The following is a 21,997-nucleotide window of genomic DNA, read 5'->3' as shown; positions in this document are numbered from 1 at the left end:
CCCGCTGCCCCCGGCCCTTTCCCTGCCCGCTTGCGAGGGCTGGGGCCCAGGGGAGGGCAGCTGGCTTCCAGCCCTGGGATGTAAAGGCCGGAGAGTCAATCCACTACTTCCCTCTTGCGGAGACAGAATTTCTGGGGTGATGCTAATTTACCCCCAGCACCCAGGATCTCAGCTGTGCGCCGTCGAGTGTGGGCTGGGCCCGGCGTGCATCGGCGTTTGCACCTGCTTGTGCCCTCTGCACGAGGGACTCCGAACTCCGCCGTGCAGAAGGCCAGCACCTCAGCGGGGAGGCGAAGGCGCAGTGAGGGAGCGTTGGGTTGTCCCTGCCCCTAAATGAAAATACTAGTTTCTGGCGTCGTTTTAAAACCGAACAGACCCTCTAACTGGAGAAAGAAAGAGATCTGCCGTTGATCTCATGTGTTTCGCGGGTGGTGGGGAGTGTTCCCCTGGGAAGAGACCGGAGTGAATTATTTATTGCAGTGAACTGATAGATCCAGGAAGCTTTCTGGATCATCATATACCGCAAAACAAGGTGACCTCATCCACCCCCAGGGCAACCCCACCCTCCTGGATGACTCCCTGGGACTCGGTGGCACTGTCCCAGGATGCAGACACGGCTGCCCCGAAGGGGAAAAGGACACGGGACAGGGCAGGTTGGTGCATGGACTCTGGAGCCAGGTCCTGAGGAGGACTCCTCTCCTCTTAAGGCTTTTTCTAGGCTTAAATTTAAATGTCAGACACTGCTTGGCCCGGAAATCATGTCCCATTGGCTCCCAGGGCCCAGCATCAAGCTGCTCCCTAGCTAGCCCCCCTCCTCACCCCACTAACCATGTCTAATTCCCGCCACCTTCTGCATCCCTCTATTGATCCAGCTGCTCCCCTTTTTCAATCTTTTCTTTCCTTCTTCCTGGGATTAAGGGCAGGAGGTTTATTTAGCGCGAGTCACTGGGTGGAGACGAGAGTTTCTCATTCACCCCTTCCCTTCCGGCCTCCTCTGCTCCACTATCCCGCCTGCTGCCACGGTGGCTGTTTCCGTGTGCCATTCAAACCGCAGAGGGGTGTAGGTGCCCCACCCGCTGCATGGGGCTGGCCAGGTGAGCGTGGCTGGGCCCGCCCGGAGCTGGTCAATTGCGAGGTCAAACAGAGAGGGCAACTCACTGCATGTTGTCCTGCCCTCGGTACAAGAGACGAGATGCCACCATCCAGCCTCGCGAAAGAGGGAAAGCCAGAGACATGCCCCACGGGGGCCCCGACCCGAGCTGCATCCGGCAACTAGAGCCAGATGGTCTGACAGCACCCAGGCAGCTCTTGACAGAGAAGGAGACTCCAGGAGCATGTTATAGGGGCTCCCAGCCTGGCCACCCTGGATCTCCCAAGTCAAGGGAGGATCCCACTACCAGCCAGGGCTGCAAATGCTTCGGGAACTGGGAATCCAAGCGGATTCTGTCCACCGCTCACATCCCCCAAGAGAATAAAGACAGTGGAGTTGGGAAGAAGCCGGGATCTCCATTAACACTGGGCAAGGCAGAACAGAGACCTGCAGGACAGGACAGAACCCAGCTCTCCCCCTGCAGGGACAACAGTAGTCAGAGCTTGTGTCTGAGGATCAAGGAAGTAGCTGGGACTCCAAAGGTGTCTGGGGTAGGAAGACTGGTCCAGTGGGCACTAAAGTGGGGCTCAAGAACCCAGATTCCTTTTGGGCAAGTCCCCTAGGGGCTGGTGTCAGCATATGCTACAGCTGCACCACTGTAACCCTATAGTGTAGACGCAGACTAAGTGACAGAAGGGGTTTTTCCGTCACTGTAGGAACTCCACCTGCCCAGCAGTGGTAGCTAGCTGCGATTAGGTCAATGCAGCTTCATCTCACTGGCAGAAAACAGCGAGGGCAACCAGTTTAGGTGTTCAGGGTCCCATGCAACTTAGAGAACCCCAGAAGGCTCCAAGGTTTGTATTATTAAGGCTGCAGATCTGTCTCAGCCCCCAAAAAAGTCGCAGTTTGCCCACGACTTTTTTCTGCCTTCGTGACTTGCCCCAGAGCCCTGGCTCCGGCGTCCCGTCAGGTGGCCTGGCACCCTGCACTAGGCATTGCAACCTAGCGTCTGGGGCCACAGCATGGGTCAGCTTTGGTGCCAAGCCTGAGTGGAATGGCAACTCCACACACCAGGCTGCAACTTCCAGAGTTCGGGGCCCGGCCCAGCCCTGTGGGGCACAGGAGCCTCTGCTGGGGGCAGTGAGTGCGGGGTTGGCATCCTCTCCAATCCTGCGCCCTGCTCCCCCGGCCTCCCCGCCAAATGGTGACAATTAGAGTTACGGAGCCGCGTGGGGAAGGGTTCTGCTGCAGGCAGGGCTGCTGTGGGAGGGGACCACGATCAAACCTGCACTGGGGCCCATCTATCTGTTCCTCGCCGCTGCTATGGCTCTCAGGGGTGGGACCTGTTAGTACAGACCAGACCGTTGTCTCCCCTGCACCTCCATCCCCTAGAGGTTCTCTGAGGACAGATCCATTAGGGATTGTGAAATGCCTAGAGAGGAAGCAGAGGAGAGAGAGAAAGGGCCATTCATACAGCGTTTTCTGCCCCTCCACAGCCAGGGCTGGGGATGTACATTAGCTGGGATCTTCGGGGATTCCTCGGCTATTATCCGGAGCAGCCCCCGTCAGCCTGGCTTTAAAGTGCTGACTCTTGGCTACCACACAGGCACCGATAAAATGGGGATCCACCAGCCCAGAGCACCCCGCTGTGCTCTCCGCTCGCTGCTACACAACGCCCTGGTGCCCGCTGCAGGCTCTGGTGTCGCCTCTCGAAGGCTAGTCGCTCGCCCGCTTGGAAAAAGCGGCCTCCCGCAGCGAGCTGCATGTGTGAACCACAGAATTTATCTCCAGGGAGGCGGTGTGTGGCGGGCAGGAGGTGGAGGAGCTGGACCAGCCGGGGAGGGCGCTGCCTGCCCCCCCAGCCCTAGGACACAGGAGCTGCAGAAGCCCCTGGCCCGGCACAGAGGGGGAGCTCGAGGCCGCGCTGTCGAACTAGGGGCTGGATCTAGTGGTTACAACAGGGGGCTAGGAGCCAGGACGCCTGGGTTCAATTCCTGCCTCTACCTGTGCCCGCAGGTGAGACAGTGTCGTGCCTCAGTTTCCCCCTTGGTATAAGGTCATTAATGACACTTTCCTACCTCCCAAGGGATCTATTCATTTGCCCTTTGTCCTGTCAGTCCCCAGCCAGGGAAGGCCCTGAGAGGGGGTGGCTGGCTCAGATGAGCATTGTAGAGATCGGACCAGGGAAAGGTGGGATAAAGCCACAGTGGCATCATGAACTCCAATCCCAGGGAGATTTCCCCCCACTTCAGGACTTACTAGCGTTATTATAACTGTGTCCTGACAGTAGGTAGAGGTCTCAACCGAGAGCTCAGGGTCTGTCTGTGCTGGGTGATGCCCAGACACAATAAGAGGCAGTCCCTGCCCCAGAGCCTTCCAGTCTAGATCCTGACTCGTTTAACCAAGTACATGGAGTCCCATCCCCAGGCCAGGTCTTTCTGTGCAAAGCTGAGGAATTCTTGGCTAGAGGAGTGTTTCCCAAGGGAGACGGTGCAGCCAGCCCCACAAATACACCTCATCCCCCACCACGCTAAACAGTAAGAGCAGGATCTGGGGTTCCCAGCAGAGGAGGGTGATTCAGGTGGCAGGGCCCTGACCCAGTTCCCTCCGCAGGCAGGTTTCACACATGTTTAAGATGATACACAACATACACACACACACACAGAGTATGTCTCATGCCCACACACAAACAGACACACCCCGGGTCACATGCACGTGGTATATACACAAAGACACACATGCAACCATCCCCACATCAAACACACCCAGGATGTGTTTCCCACACTCCCTATGGTGCGTGTGTATACAGGACAGTCATGACACACAAATACACATTTCCATATATATACACCTCCCACATGTACACCCCCCCCCCATAAAACATTCTATCATCAAAAGAGAAACTTATCTGCTAATATAGCCATTCTAAATCACTTCACACACTCTCTCACACGAACACATGTGCACACACTGCAGTTCCCCAGAAACCTTTTCTGGCACCGATCCCTCCCATAATAGGTTTGAATAATTCAGAAAGTTCTGGGAAAGGTTGCCCCCAGGGATGGGGGAAAAGAAAGCCCAAGTCATAGCTTACAGGGGCATTTGCTGACAATGGGGGCAGCACCCCCCCCCCGATGCCCTGCTGGAGCCCTGACTCCCACTCCCTGACAGGAGCAACTAGAGGGAAATATAACCCCGGGGAGTGGGGGTGGGGTGGGGTGGGGTGTGGGGAATAAGCACACATGCCTTACTGTAAAAGCACAGAGGAACCCATGGGCTGCGAGGACAGTTCTGTCACTGCTTGGTTTGTGGCACGATTGTCAATATTTGTTATGGCAGCAGGCCGAGAGATTTTGGTCTTTGATTAACACCTTCTTGGTCTGTCTGTCTAACCATGCCTGCCACACTCAGATGCCGCACCCAGAGAGGTCAGGAGCTCGGGATTGGGATAAATTAGACAGACTGGACTGGACTGGTGCCCTAGAGGGGAAAGACCCTATACCCTGTCCCTGATCCCCCTGAGCCAGTCAGTCCCCGACCTGGGGTGGGATTAGAACTGGCAGCCCCTACTGGTGAAAGGCTCCATATCCCATTCCCATGCACACACACTTGGGGTCAGCCAGGTCCCCTGACCTGGGGCTGTACTCTCTAGAGAGGCGAAGGGCCCCATTCCCCATTCCCAATGGCCCCATCTTTCAAAGACCCAACCCCACCGAAAAAAAAATAAGTGCATAAGGGAAAAAGAATCCGCTTTGTGGGGCCGTACATCGTCCCGGTCGGATCTGGCGCCAAATATGCTGCACTAGAATAGCTGCCAACGAGCAGCTTAAAGCACTGAGGAAGTTGGGCAAGACTTGCATTTGACACCAGCTGCGACAGCCACATTCTTGTAAATCGTGGAGCCTGCAGAACACGAACCCCCAGCTGCATACCTGCGTATCAAAGCCAGCCCCACCTACTCCCTACCCCCATATCTACCCCTCCCACCTGTGTTGGAAAGCGCGACCGTCTAGGCTGGCAAGTACAGTGCGGGGTAATATCTAGCTATGCCCCATGGCCTGTGCACAGGGGGCTGCATTACAGCAAGAGATGGCAGTAACGGTGTGAGAGTCAGGCCTGTAGTGACTGATGGCGTCAAAAAGAGTTACATAGCATGTGCCCCCAGAATCTCCCCAGGGAGTTGCTGGGGGGACAGAGAGGTACTGAGTCATGCTACACCAGGGGATCAGAGAAGATTTATAAATGGATCGCTAAAGACTAGCAAGGCATTCTGTAGCCCAGGTCAGGTTACCTGCATGTATTTCTGTGCTAGCCTGGCTCTAGAAATAACAGCATGACTCGGGGGTTGAAAGCAATCCCGGGTCATGGCGGGAATACCAAGTAGTAAGATGTGGGGGGGGGTAAGGGGAAGTGTTGCCTGGTGGCTAGAGCAAGGGGACTAGGATTCAGAGCTTCTGGGTCCTGTCCCCAGCTTTGGGAGGGCAGTGGAGTCCAGGGGCAAGAGAAGGGTGAGGACTCCTGGGTCCTACTCCCTGCTCTGCCCCTAACTTTCTGCCTCTGACAGTGGGCAAAAAAGGGGGGTTATTATTGGAGGCGTAGAGAGCAGGACTTGAGATCTGGACTCCTGGGTTCAACTTCCATCTCTGCCAATGCTTTGCTGTGTGTGATACTGGGAAAGTCAGTTTCCCCATACCTCCCCTTTCATCCATCCCTCCCATACGTCCCCCCTCATCCATCCCCCCATACCTAACCATCCATCCCCCGCATACCTACCCCTTCATCCATCCACCCCCATACCTATCCCTTCACTCACCCACCCCATACCTACTTCTTCATCCATTCCCCCCATACCTCCCCCTTCATCCATCCCCCCATACGTACCCTTCATCCATCCCCCCATACCTATTCATCCATCCACCCCCATACCTACCACTTCATCCACCCACCCCATAGCTACCCCTTCATCCACCCACCCCATAGCTACCCCTTCATCCATCCCCCCATACCTATCCTTCATCCATCCCCCCATACCTATCCTTCATCCATCCACCCCCATACCTACCCCTTCATCCATTCCCACATACCTATCCTTCATCCATCCACCCCCATACCTCCCCTTTCATCCATCCCCCCCATACGTCCCCCTTCATCCACCTCCCCATACCTACCCTTCATCCATCCCCCCATACCTAACCATCCATCCCCCGCATACCTACCCCTTCATCCATCCACCCCATACCTATCCCTTCACCCACCCACCCCATACCTACCCCTTCACCCACCCACCCCATACCTACCCCTTCATCCATTCCCCCTATACCTCCCCCTTCATCCATCCCCCCATACGTACCCTTCATCCATCCCCCCATACCTATCCATCCATCCACCCCCATACCTACCCCTTCATCCATCCACCCCCATACCTACCACTTCATCCACCCACCCCATACCTACCCCTTCATCCATCCCCCCCATACCTATCCTTCATCCATCCACCCCCATACCTACCCCTTCATCCATCCCCCCATACCTACCCCTTTATCCATCCCCCCATACCTATCCTTCATCCATCCACCCCCATACCTACATCTTCATCCATTCCCACATACCTACCCCTTCATCCATCCCCCCATACCTATCCTTCATCCATCCACCCCCATACCTACCCCTTCATCCATTCCCACATACCTACCCCTTCATCCATCCCCCCATACCTATCCTTCATCCATCCACCCCCATACCTCCCCTTTCATCCATCCCCCCATACGTCCCCCTTCATCCACTTCCCCATACCTACCCTTCATCCATCCCCCCATACCTAACCATCCATCCCCCGCATACCTACCCCTTCATCCATCCCCCGCATACCTACCCCTTCATCCATCCCCCGCATACCTATCCCTTCATCCACCCATCCCATACCTACCCCTTCATCCACCCATCCCATACCTACCCCTTCATCCATCCACCCCCATACCTCCCCCTTCATCCATCCCCCCCATACCTCCCCCTTCATCCATCCCCACATACTTACGGCTCTGTTCATCCATTCATCCACCCCCATCCCTACCCATCCCCCACCTAAACCCGTACCTACCCTTCCCCCCACCTACCTGCGCCCCTCCTCCCACCGACCCCCAAACCTACCCCTTCATCCATCCCCCCCCACCATTCCCCCCCATCCCTCCCCCTCCCCGCCGTCCCCCCAGAGTTCCGGATTGCGCTGGGGCGGCGGAGGCCAACCAGACTATTCAACCCGCCGCTCGCCGCGCCGCGCCTCCTTTGTCCCCTCCCCCGGCTCGGGGCGCCGCGGCCGGGCGCGCGAGGACCAGCGGGGAGCCGGAGCGGAGCCCCCATGGCGCGGCCCCCCGCGCGCCCCCCGCCGCAGCCCCGCTGAGCCCGCGGGCCGCGGCTCGCCAGGATGCCCGAGGCGGGCGCGCAGGAGGGCGAGCGGCAGAGGCGAGCCCCGGCGGACGCGGAGCCGGCACCGGCCGGGGTCTTGGGTAGGCTCGAGCGTGCGGGTCCTGGGGGGGGGGGCGCCCCCCACCCGCAGCCTCCCTGCGGGGCCAGCCCCTGCAGCGCTGCGGTAAAATCCCGCTGGCCTGGGCTTGGGCCGACCCCCGCAGCGAGAGCAGCCCCTGCCGGGGGCCAGGCGGCGCCTCTCCTGGGGGTCTCGTGTTTGCTGTAACCCGAAAGCGCCTTTGCAGGTTCCCTGCCTGGCCCCCGCGCACGGCCGCTGCCCGCAGCCCCGGGGGGCGGCAGCCACGGCGCGGGGGTCGGTCCTGCCTCTGCTTTGGGCCGTTCCCCATTGACCGTGTGCAGGACGTGGAGCGGGGGGGCAGGAGCGCTCCCTGCAGATGCCACCCAGCTGCTGCCAATGAAGCCAGCAGGGGTTTGGGGAGCAGAGTTGGGGGAGAGCTAGGCTGGGGGGGGCAGGAATTCTCCTTCAAGGCAGCAAGATGTATGGGGGGGGGTGTCCTAAAACGCCCTGGACCATGTGGTCCCCCCCGGCTTCCTCAGCGCCTGGGCCCGAGGAGTTGCGGTCAGGGCCCGTCGGGGCGTTGTGGTTCTGCTCGGATCCAGAGGGCTCAACGTGCGGCAAATGGGGAGAGGAGGAAAGGGGGTGGGGGGCAAGAATCCCCAAAGGCCCCGGTAGCCGCCTGGATCTGTGATACGGGAAAAACCCTGCAACTGAATTTCCCAGACGGATGCGGGCGCATGAAGAGTGACCTAATTTATGTCCTCCCAGGAACTGGGCGTCCGTGGCAGCGTAATTGGCGATGAGAACCTAGTAAACAGCAGCGCTGCGGGTCAAAGCGCCGCCTTGGGCTTCCCTGGGAGGCCGGGCTGGTGATGTATTGGTACCAAAACGCTCTGCGGCTTTCGTGACCTTAGTCTGACGAGCCCAAGGTTAGCTGCAGGGGAGCCCGGCGACCGGGGGTGCTATGAACGGGAACGGGAAATGCAGCTAAACCCAATCACTGGCGTTAAAGCCTCGAGGCAGCCCCTGGCTTGAATGGGAGGTTTCAAGCCCAAAAGGGTCCATTGATTCCAAGGGAGTCACGCCAGTGCTGAGTGTGACCAGTTATTTCTAGAAGGCCAGGTTTTGCTCCCATTTACACAAGGGTTAATCTGGAGTCACTTCACTGGCACCAGGAGAGTGACTCCCGAGTTGCGGTGGTGGAATGGACACGAGAATTTGGTTTTGTCTCGTGGGTTCTGCAGGGAGCTGTCAGCGTTGCTGTTGTGTCTGTTCTCACAGGGGGACTAAACCAGGACTCCTGGGTTCTATCCCCTAGCTCAGGGAAGGGAATGTGCTCAAGTGGCTAGAGCAGGGAGCAGTGAAAGTTGAGACACCTGGATTCTGTTCTAGTCTCTGAGTTGGAGCAGGGTTGGAGCTGGGGGCTGGCAGTCAGGACTCCAGGGTTCTTTTCTGCCTCAGCCTCTCACTTGCTCGGTGACCTTGGGCAAAATCACTTCACTACCTGCCGGGGTGGGGGTTGTCAGGTTTGCTACATTCAGGTTTGTAAAGCGCTTTGAGATCCTCGGTGGAGACGCGCCAGAGATGGGCTCTGGATTATTATTACCTGCTCCATCCCTTGCATCAAGGATCTCTCCAAGGCCTGGAACAGGAGGGCTGCAAACCTCTCTGGCTGGCACATGATCCTGCTATGGGAGAAACAATTACATTACCCAGAAAGACGCGCTATTCATGAGGCTTTTGTGATGGAGCAGTGGGGCTTCCTGGGAGCTAGGAACGGGAGCACAGGCTCCTGCGTAGAGCCTGGGTAGCTGACCCTGATCGCAGAGGGGCCCGAGCCAGGCATGATGCAGCTGCAGACTCAGCGCTGAGGGCAGCTGGGCTCTGGCAGGACTTTCCTGCATTAAGTTTCTGTCTCCCGCAGTGGGAGCTGGAAATGAAGAACCTGGGAGGGGGCCGGCTTTGGATGTCCCATTGCACCAGGGAGGGAGCAGGGCCCAGCCCCCAGAAGCAGACATGGTACTGGCATGGGGGGAAATGTAAGGACCCGGGCCCCTCCCCAGCTGGGTGGTTGCAGGGGGCCCTGCCTTGCCGGGGTGGTGGTGGAGGTTTTGTTCATTCACCGCCAGAGAGTGGAGCTCTGCCCAGCCTGCGCGGCCAAAGCAGAAAGCACGAATCACAGACAGCAGCAGTGCTGGCCCTGGGGACTCTCGCCTCCCCATCACGTACATGCTCCCGTTTCCCAGGGGTCTGGGAGGCATGTTCACATCCGGGCATGTACGTTCGCGTGCACACTTAGCACGTGTATCTGTGTGCACGTGTACTGGCTTACACTAGCGTGTGTGCTGGCAGGTGCAGGGGATCTGAGTGCTGGCGGGTGCCTCTCTGTGAACGCGTGTGTGTTAACATGCCTGTACATGTGAGTGTGCATGTGTGTGAGTGGCGTGTGCATCCGGATGAGTAGCTCACACCCCTGCCTTCCCAGAGCAGTGCTGCCTGCCTGCCCACTTGAAGCCCTTTGTTTCCCAGCCTGTAATCACAACTCTTGGAGCAAGGCTTTAATAATTCATAATCGGCAGGAGGATGAGCTCATCCCGCCTGGTGCGAGGAATCTGCTTCTTGGAATCAATCGCAGCTCGGGGTCTGGGGGCTTCGCTGCATGGGGCGGACACCCCTGGGCCTGGCTGAGCCGCGTCCCAGCTCCTGCAGTGCAGAGATCCTTTGGAACCCGGCACGCCCGGGACCCGTGCTGGCCTTCGGCATAAGCAGCGTGTGCTTGTTGCTTGGATCTCTGCACCAATGGGGCCCAGCACAGACTCTGCCACTTGCTCGGTATGCAATTCTGGGGGAGTCCCTGTCCTGCTCCCTGCCTTGGTTTCCCCATCAGTAAAACAGGGATGAGAATCCCCTACCATTCAAAGCCGCTCCCGTGGAAGGAGCTATGTACAGTCAAGGCAAAGCATCATCAGCCAGACAACTGGCAGGACCCATATCTAGCAATGCCCTGGTTGCTGGTGTTTGCCAGTGAAGGAAGAGCCCTTGGGCATGACTTTATTCTCTCTCAGGTTTGCTGCGGGCAGGAGTTTATTTCTCCGTTTCCTAGATGTGATGAACAGAAGCTTGTTAACAATAAAGATCTGGAAGAAGCTCAAGAGAACGAATGTACTTGGAATCCAGGCAAAGCTGAGAAACGAGTTTCCTCCCTGCAGAGATGGGAAAGGGCTGCGTTTGGAAGAGAAGCCAAGACACCAGAAATGAGACGGTTAGAAACAGAGAGAACCCGGCTGGGAGACAAAGCAGGGTGGGGACATGGAGATGTGGGGCTGTTTCTTTAACCATCAGGAGTTCTTTCATCGAACCTGCTTTCTCCTCTGGGGCGGCGCTGCTGGGACTTGGCTCTGGGCTGGGAAATCAATAAATGGCCGGTGTGGAAATGCTGGGAAAGCCCCCTGAGGCTGAAGCCTCTTTGCCAAGCAAACCTCTTCCATGTGGCTGGGAACATGGTGGAGGAGGGTTCCCAGTTGCCGGAGCCACCGCTCTGGGTGTAGCTTATTCGTGAATTCCATCCCGTGTGGTGGGCCGGGGCTGGACTCAGATCACTTTAAAGCCGTGCCCATGTGAACACCCCCCTAGGCTGGCACTGCAGCAGCTGATGTAGCCCTTAGCAGCTCCTTGCTTTGTCAGGGGGAGAGGGAGGCTGCCCTAGGCCAGGGGTTCAGAGCTCCCGCTGGGCTGGGTCAGCACTGGAGTAGGAGACTCCTGGGGCTGCATTGCTGACTCAGCAGGTGCGGCTCTGACACCGAGCCGGTGCTGTAGAGGGCGCCCCACTCAATGGCAATAGGAGGGGGCCAATTCCAAAGTAGGCTCATTCCATCCTTCCTCCCAAATACCCAGGGTGGTGCTGATTGGATGCAGGAGCCTCCTTCACTTCCTGTCCTAAATTCCTGGGTAGTGACTCTTTATATGGCTCTGTGGATCCTTCAGGCTAAGTAGGGTGAAGAGCGTAGTGCAGCGAGTTGAATGGGAGGTGTGTGCACACTGTTGCCCTCTATTGGATGGAGCTAAACTGCTCATCCGTATGTCATAGGCCCTATACAGCTGACTGCGTGTGGTGAATTTCCTTTAGCTGAAGGGGTTGGAGCTTGGGCTTTCAGAGCACAAAGATCAGAGTTCCTGTTCAGTCGGTCAGCCGGAGCCCTTTGCTTCCGAACACTCCTGGGTGGTTATTCCACAACCTGGACTCTTAGGGCTGCTTGGTCCCTGCTTCTCTTCGGGCATCCAACCCGGTGGTCCCTGAGCTCGCTGTGTCTGCAGCCCAGCGTCACCATCACCACAGGCTGTGATCACTCCGATCCCAGGGGCACGAGCTGCTCCGGAGCTGGGCTTCTGCCAACATAAGCAGCTTTTCTGGTGGTGGGAAAGGAAAGGGTCCTGCTCTCCCAGGCAGGGTGTGCTGCCCCAGGTTCTCTGGGAGCCCAGCTGGGTCCTCAGCCCTGTGCAGAGGTGTGAATTAGAGGGAGTCGGGCTGGGAGCTGTTTCCTAGGGCTGGGGGCAGTCAGATGCCAGCAATGGGGGTGTGAAGCAGAATGCAAATTGGGTGCATTAGCAGGAGACCGACTGGGGGCTGGGCTCAGAGGCCAGGCCAGGCTCTGCAAGAGCCACATCTGCTGCGGGGAGGAGAAAGCAGAATGGCACTTGTTGGGCAGGGTCCAGGGCAGGGACAGTTGCTCTCTTTATTGCACTTGAGCTTGGCGCCGGCGGATCGGCCCTTGGAGACGAGGGGCCTTTGTTCCCGCGTCAGGTGCGGTACGGACAAGCTTCCCGTAGGACACCCCCCCCCAGTGGGCCCCCAAGGATCCCCCGCAGATTCAGTCACTTTGGCCTGTTCAGTCCCGGCATTACCAGCGCCTCAGCATCTCCCATCAGCAGCGAAGGCAGCTGTCACCAGGACTCCTACAAGGACGAAGACCCAGTGCAGGGCCTCCAGCCCTCGGACCAGCTCTGTCACGAGCAGTCTGAGCCTCGGCCGCTAACTCCCGCCTTCAGGGGGGCTCCGCGGTCACGTGGCTTCCCTCTCGCACCAGTGAGAGGGTTGCGATGCCAATGCCAAGAGCGCTGGAGGAAGGGTCAGCACGCAGGCTGCCAGGTCAGGGAGAGCCGCAGGACCTGCAGCTGCCGCTCCTGGTCAGGGGAGCTGGGGCTGGGGCTGGGGCAAGAGAAACCCATAGACATGGGGAAAGTTACGAGCAGCCTCATTACCGCACATTGATCAGGTGCCTTAACGAACTAGACGGCGGCAATGATGTGGACAGAGAAACCACCAGACAGGCCGACATGTGAGTCACTGACATACAAGGGAGCCCACAGTTTCATTATAACCCTGCTACCATGTCTGTGCACCAACAGGGTCCCTGGCAGCTCACCAGGCAGAATTCCAACACCGAGGTCCACGGCCAGCCAACCCTGAGCACTGCTGGATGCAGGATGCTTCCTCGCTTCCTGCTCGGCTGCCACGTCCCACCCCAGAGGTGGCTGCATTTTGGCCCTGCAGATCACTTTGTTGCATGCAGGATCCCTCAGCACCAAAGACCAAGGATTTTAGTTTGCTTAGCGTGGCTGTGGCTAACCACAGCACAAGGGCTCTCAGGCTTTGCGCTCCAGGACATAGACAGATTGCAGGCTGTGGCCAGGAAGAAATGTCTTCTGCAGTATCAGGCAACTGTGTGCATGGTGTGTACCAGCCAACATCGACCAGCGTCAGAGCCAGAATGCTAGGCTTGATGCACCATGTGCTGTTCTGATGTGGCAGTTTCTTATGTTCTTCTGCTGGTCCGTAAACAAGGTATTTGCACGAACAAGGCAAGACGGGGGGTGGGGTGCAGCTATCTACAATCGAGGTGCTGGTGCTGCACCCCACTCTCTGCAGTCTCTCCTGGATGTTGGTACCAGAAGAATCCTCTGGGTTGTTTTTTTAGTATCACCTGGTTCCTCCAGACATTGCTCACGAGTCAGGTCTGATCAGAGGAGCTGTCAGGCAGAGCCGCTGACACGAGCCCACGTCCCCCGTTCAGATGGCCTCTCGGCTCGAAATCCAAAGACTCCACTTCAAACAATGCTCTTTGTGAAGTTCCCTGTGGGGGGGCCGGATCCTCAGCTGGTGTGAGGTAGCCTGTGGGAGGGGATGGAGCCACGTTGCTGCGCCCGCTGACACCCCAGAGGAGCTGGCCTGCAATTTGTTACAACAAGCAAAACTGAGCAAGGAATTAAGAAGAATCCTTGTAATTTTCATCTCAAAGCGCTTTACAAAGGAGTATCATTTATCCCCATTTTGCAGATGGGGAAACTGAGGCACAGGAAGGGGACGTGATTTCCCACTGTCACCCATCAATTCCCAGGTCTGCCACTGGCTTGAGCCCATGTCTCCTTTGGCCTGTCCAATGTTCTGTCCAATAGGCAACACTGTCTCCTCTGCCATTCCTGCTCCTGCCCTCTCTAGAACAGGAGGCTCTTGTGTCCAGCATCTCTCTGTCCTTTCAAACTACCCTGATTTCCATGACCAGCTCAATGAAGCACTCGGAGTCTGTCATGCGACATGGAATCACAGATGTTACACAGCTGCTGTTTGCATCTTTAGTTTACAAAAGCATACGAACAGGCTTCCACCCAGCTTGAGTTCCAGCTTTGTCTCTCTTGTTTACCAGAGGCCACACCCTTGTTTGGAACTATGTATTAACATGCAGTATATTACTCAGCTAATCTTACTAATCTACTGTACTACTACAGGGTGCAAAAGTTTACAGACAATCATGCTGGAGTCTCCTGTCCGTAAAATGCACCCATTTGTCCAGTTATCAGACCTGCTGCAGGCTTTATCTTCATTTGCTGTTCCAAACTCTTAGGTAGCATTGCTGTGCAGCTGTTAAAAAGCTGCCACGCGTTCTGCCCCAGAGGCGGCTGCATTTTAGCGACAGCAGGAAACGATCCTTGCCTCTGGTTTGCCAGGCACTGAGAGGGTGAGGGTCAGTACAAGGTTACACACTGCTTCAGTCCCACTTAAACTCTGGGCTTAAATGGGACATAAGTGGCCCATATGCAGACTTTGTCAACTTCATCCAGAGCTTACATGGCATTTAGCACTTGTGTCGCCAGCCCCTTCGCACGGGGGTGAACGTCTCCCTTAGGGATGAAATGATCCAGTGGGAAGTCAGATCTTCTTCACCATCCATCTCCAGCGTCTCTGGGGAAATGAAAAGCAAGATGTTGCTGGTATTGGAGAGCCTAGACAGAAACCAAGCTGCAGGGACAGTGGGCACGTGGCACTGGCATGCTTCAGGGCGGTTATGGCTGCGAGCCTCATCCCGAGGCCCGTCGCTGATTAAAGGGAGAGCAAAGAGCCAAGATTTTTCACAAACCGCCGCCTCGGGTTTGGGGGGGTTGATTGGTTTGTTTCACTTCAAAGCTGGAGCTTTAAGGACTTGCAGTGAAATGTGGGGTGGGGGGGAAAAGGGTCATTGGAACAGACTCACAGACACCTGCCTCAGAGCCAGAGATTAACCCCTGGCTCCCGGGGCCGGAGGGCGTCCAGCTGGCTCCCTGGGACTCACAGACGCTTGAGGGATTGCCACCGGCATGCGCAGAGTTAAAGCAAGAGCGACTGTGGAGGGATGGGAGAGGTGAAGAAGGGAAGGTGGGTGCGAGGTGGGGTGGCAGGAGCGGGCGATGGGCATGGGGGGAGCCTTGCCCCTTCTGTCTGTGCAGTGCAGGGGGCAGCGCTAAGGGCTGGGGTAATCTACAGCCCTGGGAAACTCCCCAGCTTAAGGAGGCCAGGAGCAGGAAACCTCCCAGCCACCCTCCCCGCAGCTTCCTGCCCCCCCTCCCTGCTGCAGCTGTGCCCAGGAACCCTGGGCATCCACAATGCCGGGCTTGTGCTTTCCGTGCCGGAGCTCGGCGGCAGGCGCTCAGAAAGCCCTGCTTGGTTCCATGCCCACAGTGGGCAGCCAGCAGTGCCTAGCTGGGAGAAGGGCAGTCTCATGGCCAGGGCCAGCGGGGGGCTTTGGGAAGGTGTCTGTGCCCAGGTGCGGGGTCCAGCCTGGAATGCACCCCGCGAGCCGGGGAAGCTGCCTCATGAGCTGGGGCATTGGCCCAAAGTTGGGTTTGCAGTCACAGAGCATGCCAGCTTGCCCCTGCCAGGTTCCCCGTTCCACCGCACTGGGGAAAAGCCCCGCATCCAGTCTCCTGTTCCTCATAGGCCATAGGAACAGGAGCAGCCCCAAGAGCATTGAGTCTGGCCCCCTGCGAGGGCAGGGCACAAGCCCACCCCATCCCAGCTCCGGCTCCTGCCAGATCAAGCCATGGGGCTGCCTAGCACTGGGTGTCTGCAGGACGTAGCTCTGGCCCCGTTCGGATTCTGGCCATGCCTGGAGATCGGAGCTAGGGCCCTGCAGATGGGACAAACCTCGGGATTGTTCCCTCCTGTACATGCCCCAGGGCCTCGATGCCTCTGGCTCATGTGGGGTCCCCACCCACCCCTCGGGGAGATGACTGCACAGGCTGACGGGCCGCTCGCTCCTGGGACAGGGTGCCTGATCATCTGCCTCTCTTTTCCCCTGCTCCCTTTCCCTCCACAGCCCCTCTCCCCCGGTGGGGAGTCCCCAGACACACGCTGGGAGCCCACGGGAACCTCAGTGCCTAGACCCCGGGGTAAAGGGCAGCCAAACTGTTTGTTGGAGCAGAGGGGGCTGTGCAGAGCACCGTGGTGCCCGAGGGGTTAAACAAGGCCTTCGCCCACGCCCAGCCAGAACAGGGCATCCTTTCAGCAGCACTCACCAGACTGGAGAAGCCTCAGGCCTGTTCTCGCCCCCTCTCCCACCCCCACGCCGGGGCCCAGCTGAGTCACATGAAATGAGTTTGGCGGGTCTCAGCCTAGGTGCTCGTGACCATCTTGCACAGAGGTGGAGCACGCTTTGGCACAGTTGGTGCTGTTTGCTCAGGAGGGACCAAGGACCGGGTCAGCCGGGGGGGCTGCGGGTCAGGACTGAGGGGCATCGGCAGAGCTGGGAGGGGGAGGGGCAGGGGCAGGGGCCAATGTCTGGGATAGCCGGGGGGGCTGCGGGTCAGGACTGAGGGGCATCGGCAGAGCTGGGAGGGGGCGGGGCAGGGGCCAATGTCTGGGATAGCCGGGGGCTGCGGGTCAGGACTGAGGGGCATCGCAGACCTGGGGATGGGGAGGGGCCGAGGTCTGGGATAGCAGGGGGGCTCTGGGTGAGGATTGAGCTGGGGGAGGGACTCGCCCTCCCCCATGGTGCCTGCTCTGCTTGGGTCCAGCTGGTTCCTCTAAAACCTTCACTCTCCCAAGGGCAGAGTCTCAGGGAGAGATCCGCTCCCAGGCCAGGGGCCTGCTGGATCAGTTCCAGCGAGGGTCCCTGGGGGTGCGGGGCTGGGTCAGCTTGTGGGACATTCAGTGCCTCCAGGAGAAGGTCACACGGCAATGAGGCAAGTGCCAAGGAATAGTGGAGTTCGTTGTCTGTGGATGGACGGGGAACCGGGGAGGCAGCCGGGGTCTGGATTCCCCTTACCCCGGGGCAGAGCCCAGGCAGGGCCCAGCCAGCCGCGGGTGGTCAACAGCCAAAGGCAGAAGAGACATGGCCAGGAGCCCCTGGGGTGGGGATCAGTCAATTTGTCTGCTAAGACCCCCACCCTACATTAGGGGTGTAGCCCATTAGTGGGGTTCAGGCCTTAGCCTAGATGGCCCCAGGCTCCTGGCTCAGGACAGGTTCTGGGAGCTGCCCGGCCCTGCTGCCCATTAGCATTGGAGGTGGGAAGGGCGGGTGCACCTGGGCCTGAGCCAGCCTCTCTGGCGATGCTCTCCACTGGGCCAGCAGGCACAGCCGGTTCCCAGGGTGGGGCAGGCCCAGGGTCATTCCCCTCTCCCTGCCCAGACAGCACCTGCCTCCCCGGGAGCCCTGCTGCCACCCAGAGCACCCTGGGGCGTGGAGCTCGGTGGGTCTGAGCCCAGATGCCCACCTCATCCCCTGGCACCAGCCAGCCCCTTCCCTGGCAGCCTCAGCAAAAGATGAATGGGCCACAGCGACAGGCCTCCCCCGGGGCTGGGCTGGGCTGGGCTGGGCCTCTGTGCCGCCCGGTGCCATGGAGCTGGGAGCATTAGCAGCCGAAGGTACCAGGTGGAGGGGCAGGGCTTCATGTCATCATTGCGGGGGGAGGGGTCACAGTTATAACCTCCCCTGGATTCCCCGGTGCTGCTCCCCCCCTGCCATCTGTTCTGTGCTCCATGGCTTTAGGGGCGGGAGGGGGATTGATGCATCAGGGGCAGTTTGGGCCACCAGTCCCAGCAAGGGGCAGCTTCCCCTGCCCCAAAGAGCTCCTGGTCCACGGGCCCGATCCTGCAAGGTGCTGGGGGCCCTGGTCTCCTCTTGGCACTGACAGGAGACGAGGGAACTCAGTCTGGTGCAGGATTGGGCCTTGGTGCATGTGTGTAGCGCCCACCCCTCAGGGGCAGGGGCAGGGGCAGTGAGCTCCCCCAGTGCCCCTCCGGGGATCTCCGCTTTCTGGGGGTTGTTGCTGCTGTTTTGTGGCATTTAATTGCAGCGAGGATGGGTGTGATGGGGGTGGAGGGGATTCATCTGAAGGTGCAAGGGGCATGCAGCGTGCCCGAATATGGGGAGGGGGCTTGTGGATGCACAAGTGTACAAGGGCATGCAAGCCAGGGGCACCTTGGAGCGCAGAGAAGCCCAACACAGGGCTCTGTATGCCAGGGTTGCTTCTCCCAGCCAGGCAGGGAGCCAAGGATGTCCTGCCTGCCCAAAGAGGGGGGCCGGGACCCCTACTGCAGAGGGGGCTGGTGGGGCAGAGCTGGGCAGGAGCCAGAGGCCTCGGAAGGCAGCGAGGGAGAACTAAGGGAGGGATTTTCGGCTGGTGCCGTCCAGCCATCGTCCCCTTGCCAGGGCGGCTTAGAGCGGCACCTGGAGAGGCAGATTGGCCTCGAAGTCGGGGTTTCTTGGCTAAGCGGCTGGGGAGATGAAACGGAAGCGACTGGCGGGAAGGAAACAGGGACCAGCCCCCTGCTCCCATGGGGGCTGCGGCGTGGGGCCTGCCGCAGGTTTCCATGGAGACGGGTTGCTTTTTATCCTGTCAGTTCCCCTATCTTCCCGAGCAAGCGTTTCCAGGCAGGGGCTGCGGCAGGCCCCCCGCGGCGGCTGAGGAGGGGGCGGCTCTGCCGTGGGCCCAGGGAGGGACGTAGGTAAGAAGCTGGTGGGAGAAGTGAGGGGATGGGGGGTGGGAGAGGACACACAGCTGGGCTGGGGGGGGCGGGTGTAGCATGGAGCTGGGACGCTGGCTGCTGGAGCGAGGGGGCAGTTTGACTGGGGGTGGGGCAGGATGTGGTGTTCAGCCATGTGCCTGGAGGGTGCACGGCCCCAGGTCCGTTCCATCCTCCCAGGGAGGCCTCTGGGCTGACCCTGGTTCGGTGGCACTCGCCGTCCCTTGATGAACGCGGAGCGTTTGCCAGTCAAGCTCCTCTGTGGGCAGCTGCCAGGGAGCCCAGCCCAGCCACCAGGGGAGGAACCGAGCCCGGGCAGAGGCGAGCGTAGGACAGGCTGGCCAATGGCTGAGAGCGGGGGAAATCGTTCTCTGGCTCTGTGCCAGGCTGACTGACCCGGGGTGTCTCCGTCCAGCTGGCACGTAGAGGGACGAGTGGACAGGAGGACATGGACTCACTGCCCCGCACGGTCCCTTCCAGCCACCCCCTGCGCTGGGCCCAGATCCAGAGCCCTTGTAGCTCTCCGGGCAGTCGGGGTCTGCAGGGAGCCCCCTTGCTGCACTGCGTTGTTGGAGCTTTCGACCCCGCACGCATGCTGATCTGGGGAGAGGGTCTGGCCAGCCTGTGCTGGTGCCGGATCACTTGGCCAAGCTGCCAGCCCAGCGACCGGCCTTCTGGGAACGGGGACGTCGTGCTGCAGCCTGTGCCAGCCCCTTTTCACAAAGCAGGGCTCGCAGCCGCCACCTGCCACCTCCGTCAGGAACCGCTGGGGAAGCCCGGGAGAGTCTGGCCCAAGTTGCCTGCAGGCCAGCGGCTGCACAGATAGATGGCAAGGGAAGAACATGCCTTCCTGGGAGAGACCCCCGTAGCCCGCTGCAAAGGGCCGACCTAGTGGGGAGCAGAGATGGGATTTCAGCAGGGACCTTCGGGGGGTGCTAGCTGTCCCCCTCAGGGAGCTGCCCCCTCCAGGGCTGGCTTTGATCCCCAGATAATCACCTCCACCGAGTGCCAGAAGCTCTGGCTCATCTGTTCTGATGGAAGCGCCCCCAGCACGAGGCTTTGAAGAGACAGAACAGGTGGGGCCGCAAACAGGGAAAGATGCAAGAGGAAACCCCTGGAGCCTGCTGACTCGGCCGTCTGGCGACGTTCTAGACAAGGGGCCACGTGTCCCTCTTAGCCACGTCTGGAGGAGACTGAGGAACCTGGCTGAGCCAGGGGAACAGGCAGCCTGCTGACGGCAGAGGAGTCTGGCCCTGGCAAGCACAGGGCATTGCCCATTGGCAGGAATCCTCTGAGCCACGCTGACGCCTCGCTGGGTCCTGCACTGACTGCAGCTACTCAGCAAAGCGACCTGGGTGTCGCTGGAGACGGCTCAGTGGAGACCCCAGCTCAGTGCACGAGGAATGGGACAGAGGAGAATGTGATCATACCATTATACAACCTTCCCACCGCATCATTGGGGTTCCCTGACCCGGACTGCTGGTCCCACCATCTCCGAAAGGGCAGAACGGAAGTGTGTGTGTGTGTGTGTGTGTGTCGGGGGGAGGGTCAGAGACAGGAGACGAGAACGATTATTTGTTATTTGTATTAGTTATTTGTATTGTGGTAGGGCCTAGGAACCCCAGCCAAGGAGCAGGCGCTAGGCGCTGTACAACCCAGAACCAAGAGACAGCCCTGCCCCCGCAGGTTCAGCTGCCTGGAGAGACTCATACAATGGCACTGTTTAGAGAGGAGGCAGCTACGCAGAGACAGGATGAAGGCAAACCACAGGCATCTGGCTTACCTCTCCGTATCAGGGCACAGCCATGCCTCAGTTTCCCATCTCTGGCCTCCAGTTGCCCTCTGAAGACAGTCCCACTCTTGGGCCCAGACTGATCCGGAGCTGGTGATCTGTGTGCGAGAGTCCCCATGTGTCTTTGTGTGCGGACGGTTCTGGATGGGTTTGGGGTGACCTGGTGCACACGTGTGTGGGGGGAGTGTATCTTGGGCACATGTTGTGTAAGGTGTCGAGGGGGTAAGTGTGTGGTTTGTGTGTCTCCTGCATGTCATGCCTGCGTCATGATTTGTGTGCATGTTGTGTTGTATCTTGGGGTATTGTGCTTTGGATTATGTGCCAGCCCTCAGCCCTGGCCAGCTGCTGGCAGCTCGTACCCACCTCTTGCGTGGCCCCCCTCCATGGCTCAGTCTAAGCGATGCCAGTCACGTGCCCTGAGGGTGAGGCCCAGTGTAGAGCCGGCCAGCGCCCTCTTTGCTCTGACAAGCCACAGCTCAGCCTGCCCCCATCCCGTCGCCCCCACTCCGTCACCCCCTCCTCCTGGGGCCGCCCCTTCCTTCCCCCATCCCCTGGAGAGTCAGAACTCCGGGATCAATGTCCCCTGCATCTACTTCCAGCCCAGCTCCCTCCCTGCCACGCCCTGACCCCCTTGTTCTGGCTCCCTTGGCAGACAAGCTTTTTGGGAAGCGGCTGCTCCAGGCCGGGCGCTACATCATGTCCCACAAATCCTGGATGAAGACGGTGCCCACCGAGAACTGCGACGTGCTGATGACCTTCGCTGGTAAGGGGCCGCTCAGCCGCATGCGCCGGGAGCACTCTGCTTGCTGCTGGAAGGCAGCCACCTCTGGGGTGGGACATGGCAGCTGTTCGGCGCAGCACAACAGCGTCAGGACAGGAAGAGGCACCGACGGTTGCGTCCAGTGGGCGCTGCGTGAGGGAGGCAGCATGGGCTGATCTCCTCTGGGATAGGGCAGGGTGCCCGGGCTAACACCCTAGCACTTGTGGAGAACGCCTGGGGGGTTAGGGATCCCAAACGCTCAGGCTTTCAGCTCATCGGACAGAGATTGCTCCCTGCAGTACAGCACCCGCTACGCCGTGCTGAGGCATCGGGGTCAGCACTGACTCCTACTACGCCCCTCGCTCCGTTCCCTGCGCGCAGCGCCCCTTAGTGAGGGCATTGGGCTCACACTGACTCTGAAGGGGGAGCCCCCCTCCTGCTCCCTGCAGCGCTGGGGTCTAGCAGAGGGGTGCCACCTCGCTTCCTGCAGCAGCCAGAGATTTTGCTGGTAGCCGACCCTTCCAAGCGTTGGCCCATAATAGCCTTTTGGCCCAAGTCCTGGTGTCCAGAAGTGGAATAGCCTGCGGGGGGGAAGGGGG

At 59.3% G+C, this 21,997-nt stretch overlaps 1 protein-coding gene across 1 annotated transcript in view; it reads left to right on the top strand.

The window, feature by feature from the left end:
* Positions 1-7,511: 7,511 nt before the first annotated feature.
* ANO8 (anoctamin 8) overlaps positions 7,512-21,997 on the top strand; it is a 29,536-nt gene continuing 15,050 nt past the window's right edge. The window contains exons 1-2 of the mRNA XM_077805415.1: positions 7,512-7,593; positions 21,291-21,401. Coding sequence (XP_077661541.1) covers positions 7,512-7,593; positions 21,291-21,401 — 193 coding nt within the window. The remainder of the gene's footprint in view (positions 7,594-21,290; positions 21,402-21,997) is intronic.

The sequence above is a fragment of the Eretmochelys imbricata genome, chromosome 25 (genome assembly GCF_965152235.1).
Source record: "Eretmochelys imbricata isolate rEreImb1 chromosome 25, rEreImb1.hap1, whole genome shotgun sequence".
Taxonomy (NCBI): Eukaryota; Metazoa; Chordata; order Testudines; family Cheloniidae; genus Eretmochelys; species Eretmochelys imbricata.
The sequence above is the reverse complement of the archived record's forward strand: the minus strand, read 5'-3'. Positions and strand labels throughout refer to the sequence as shown.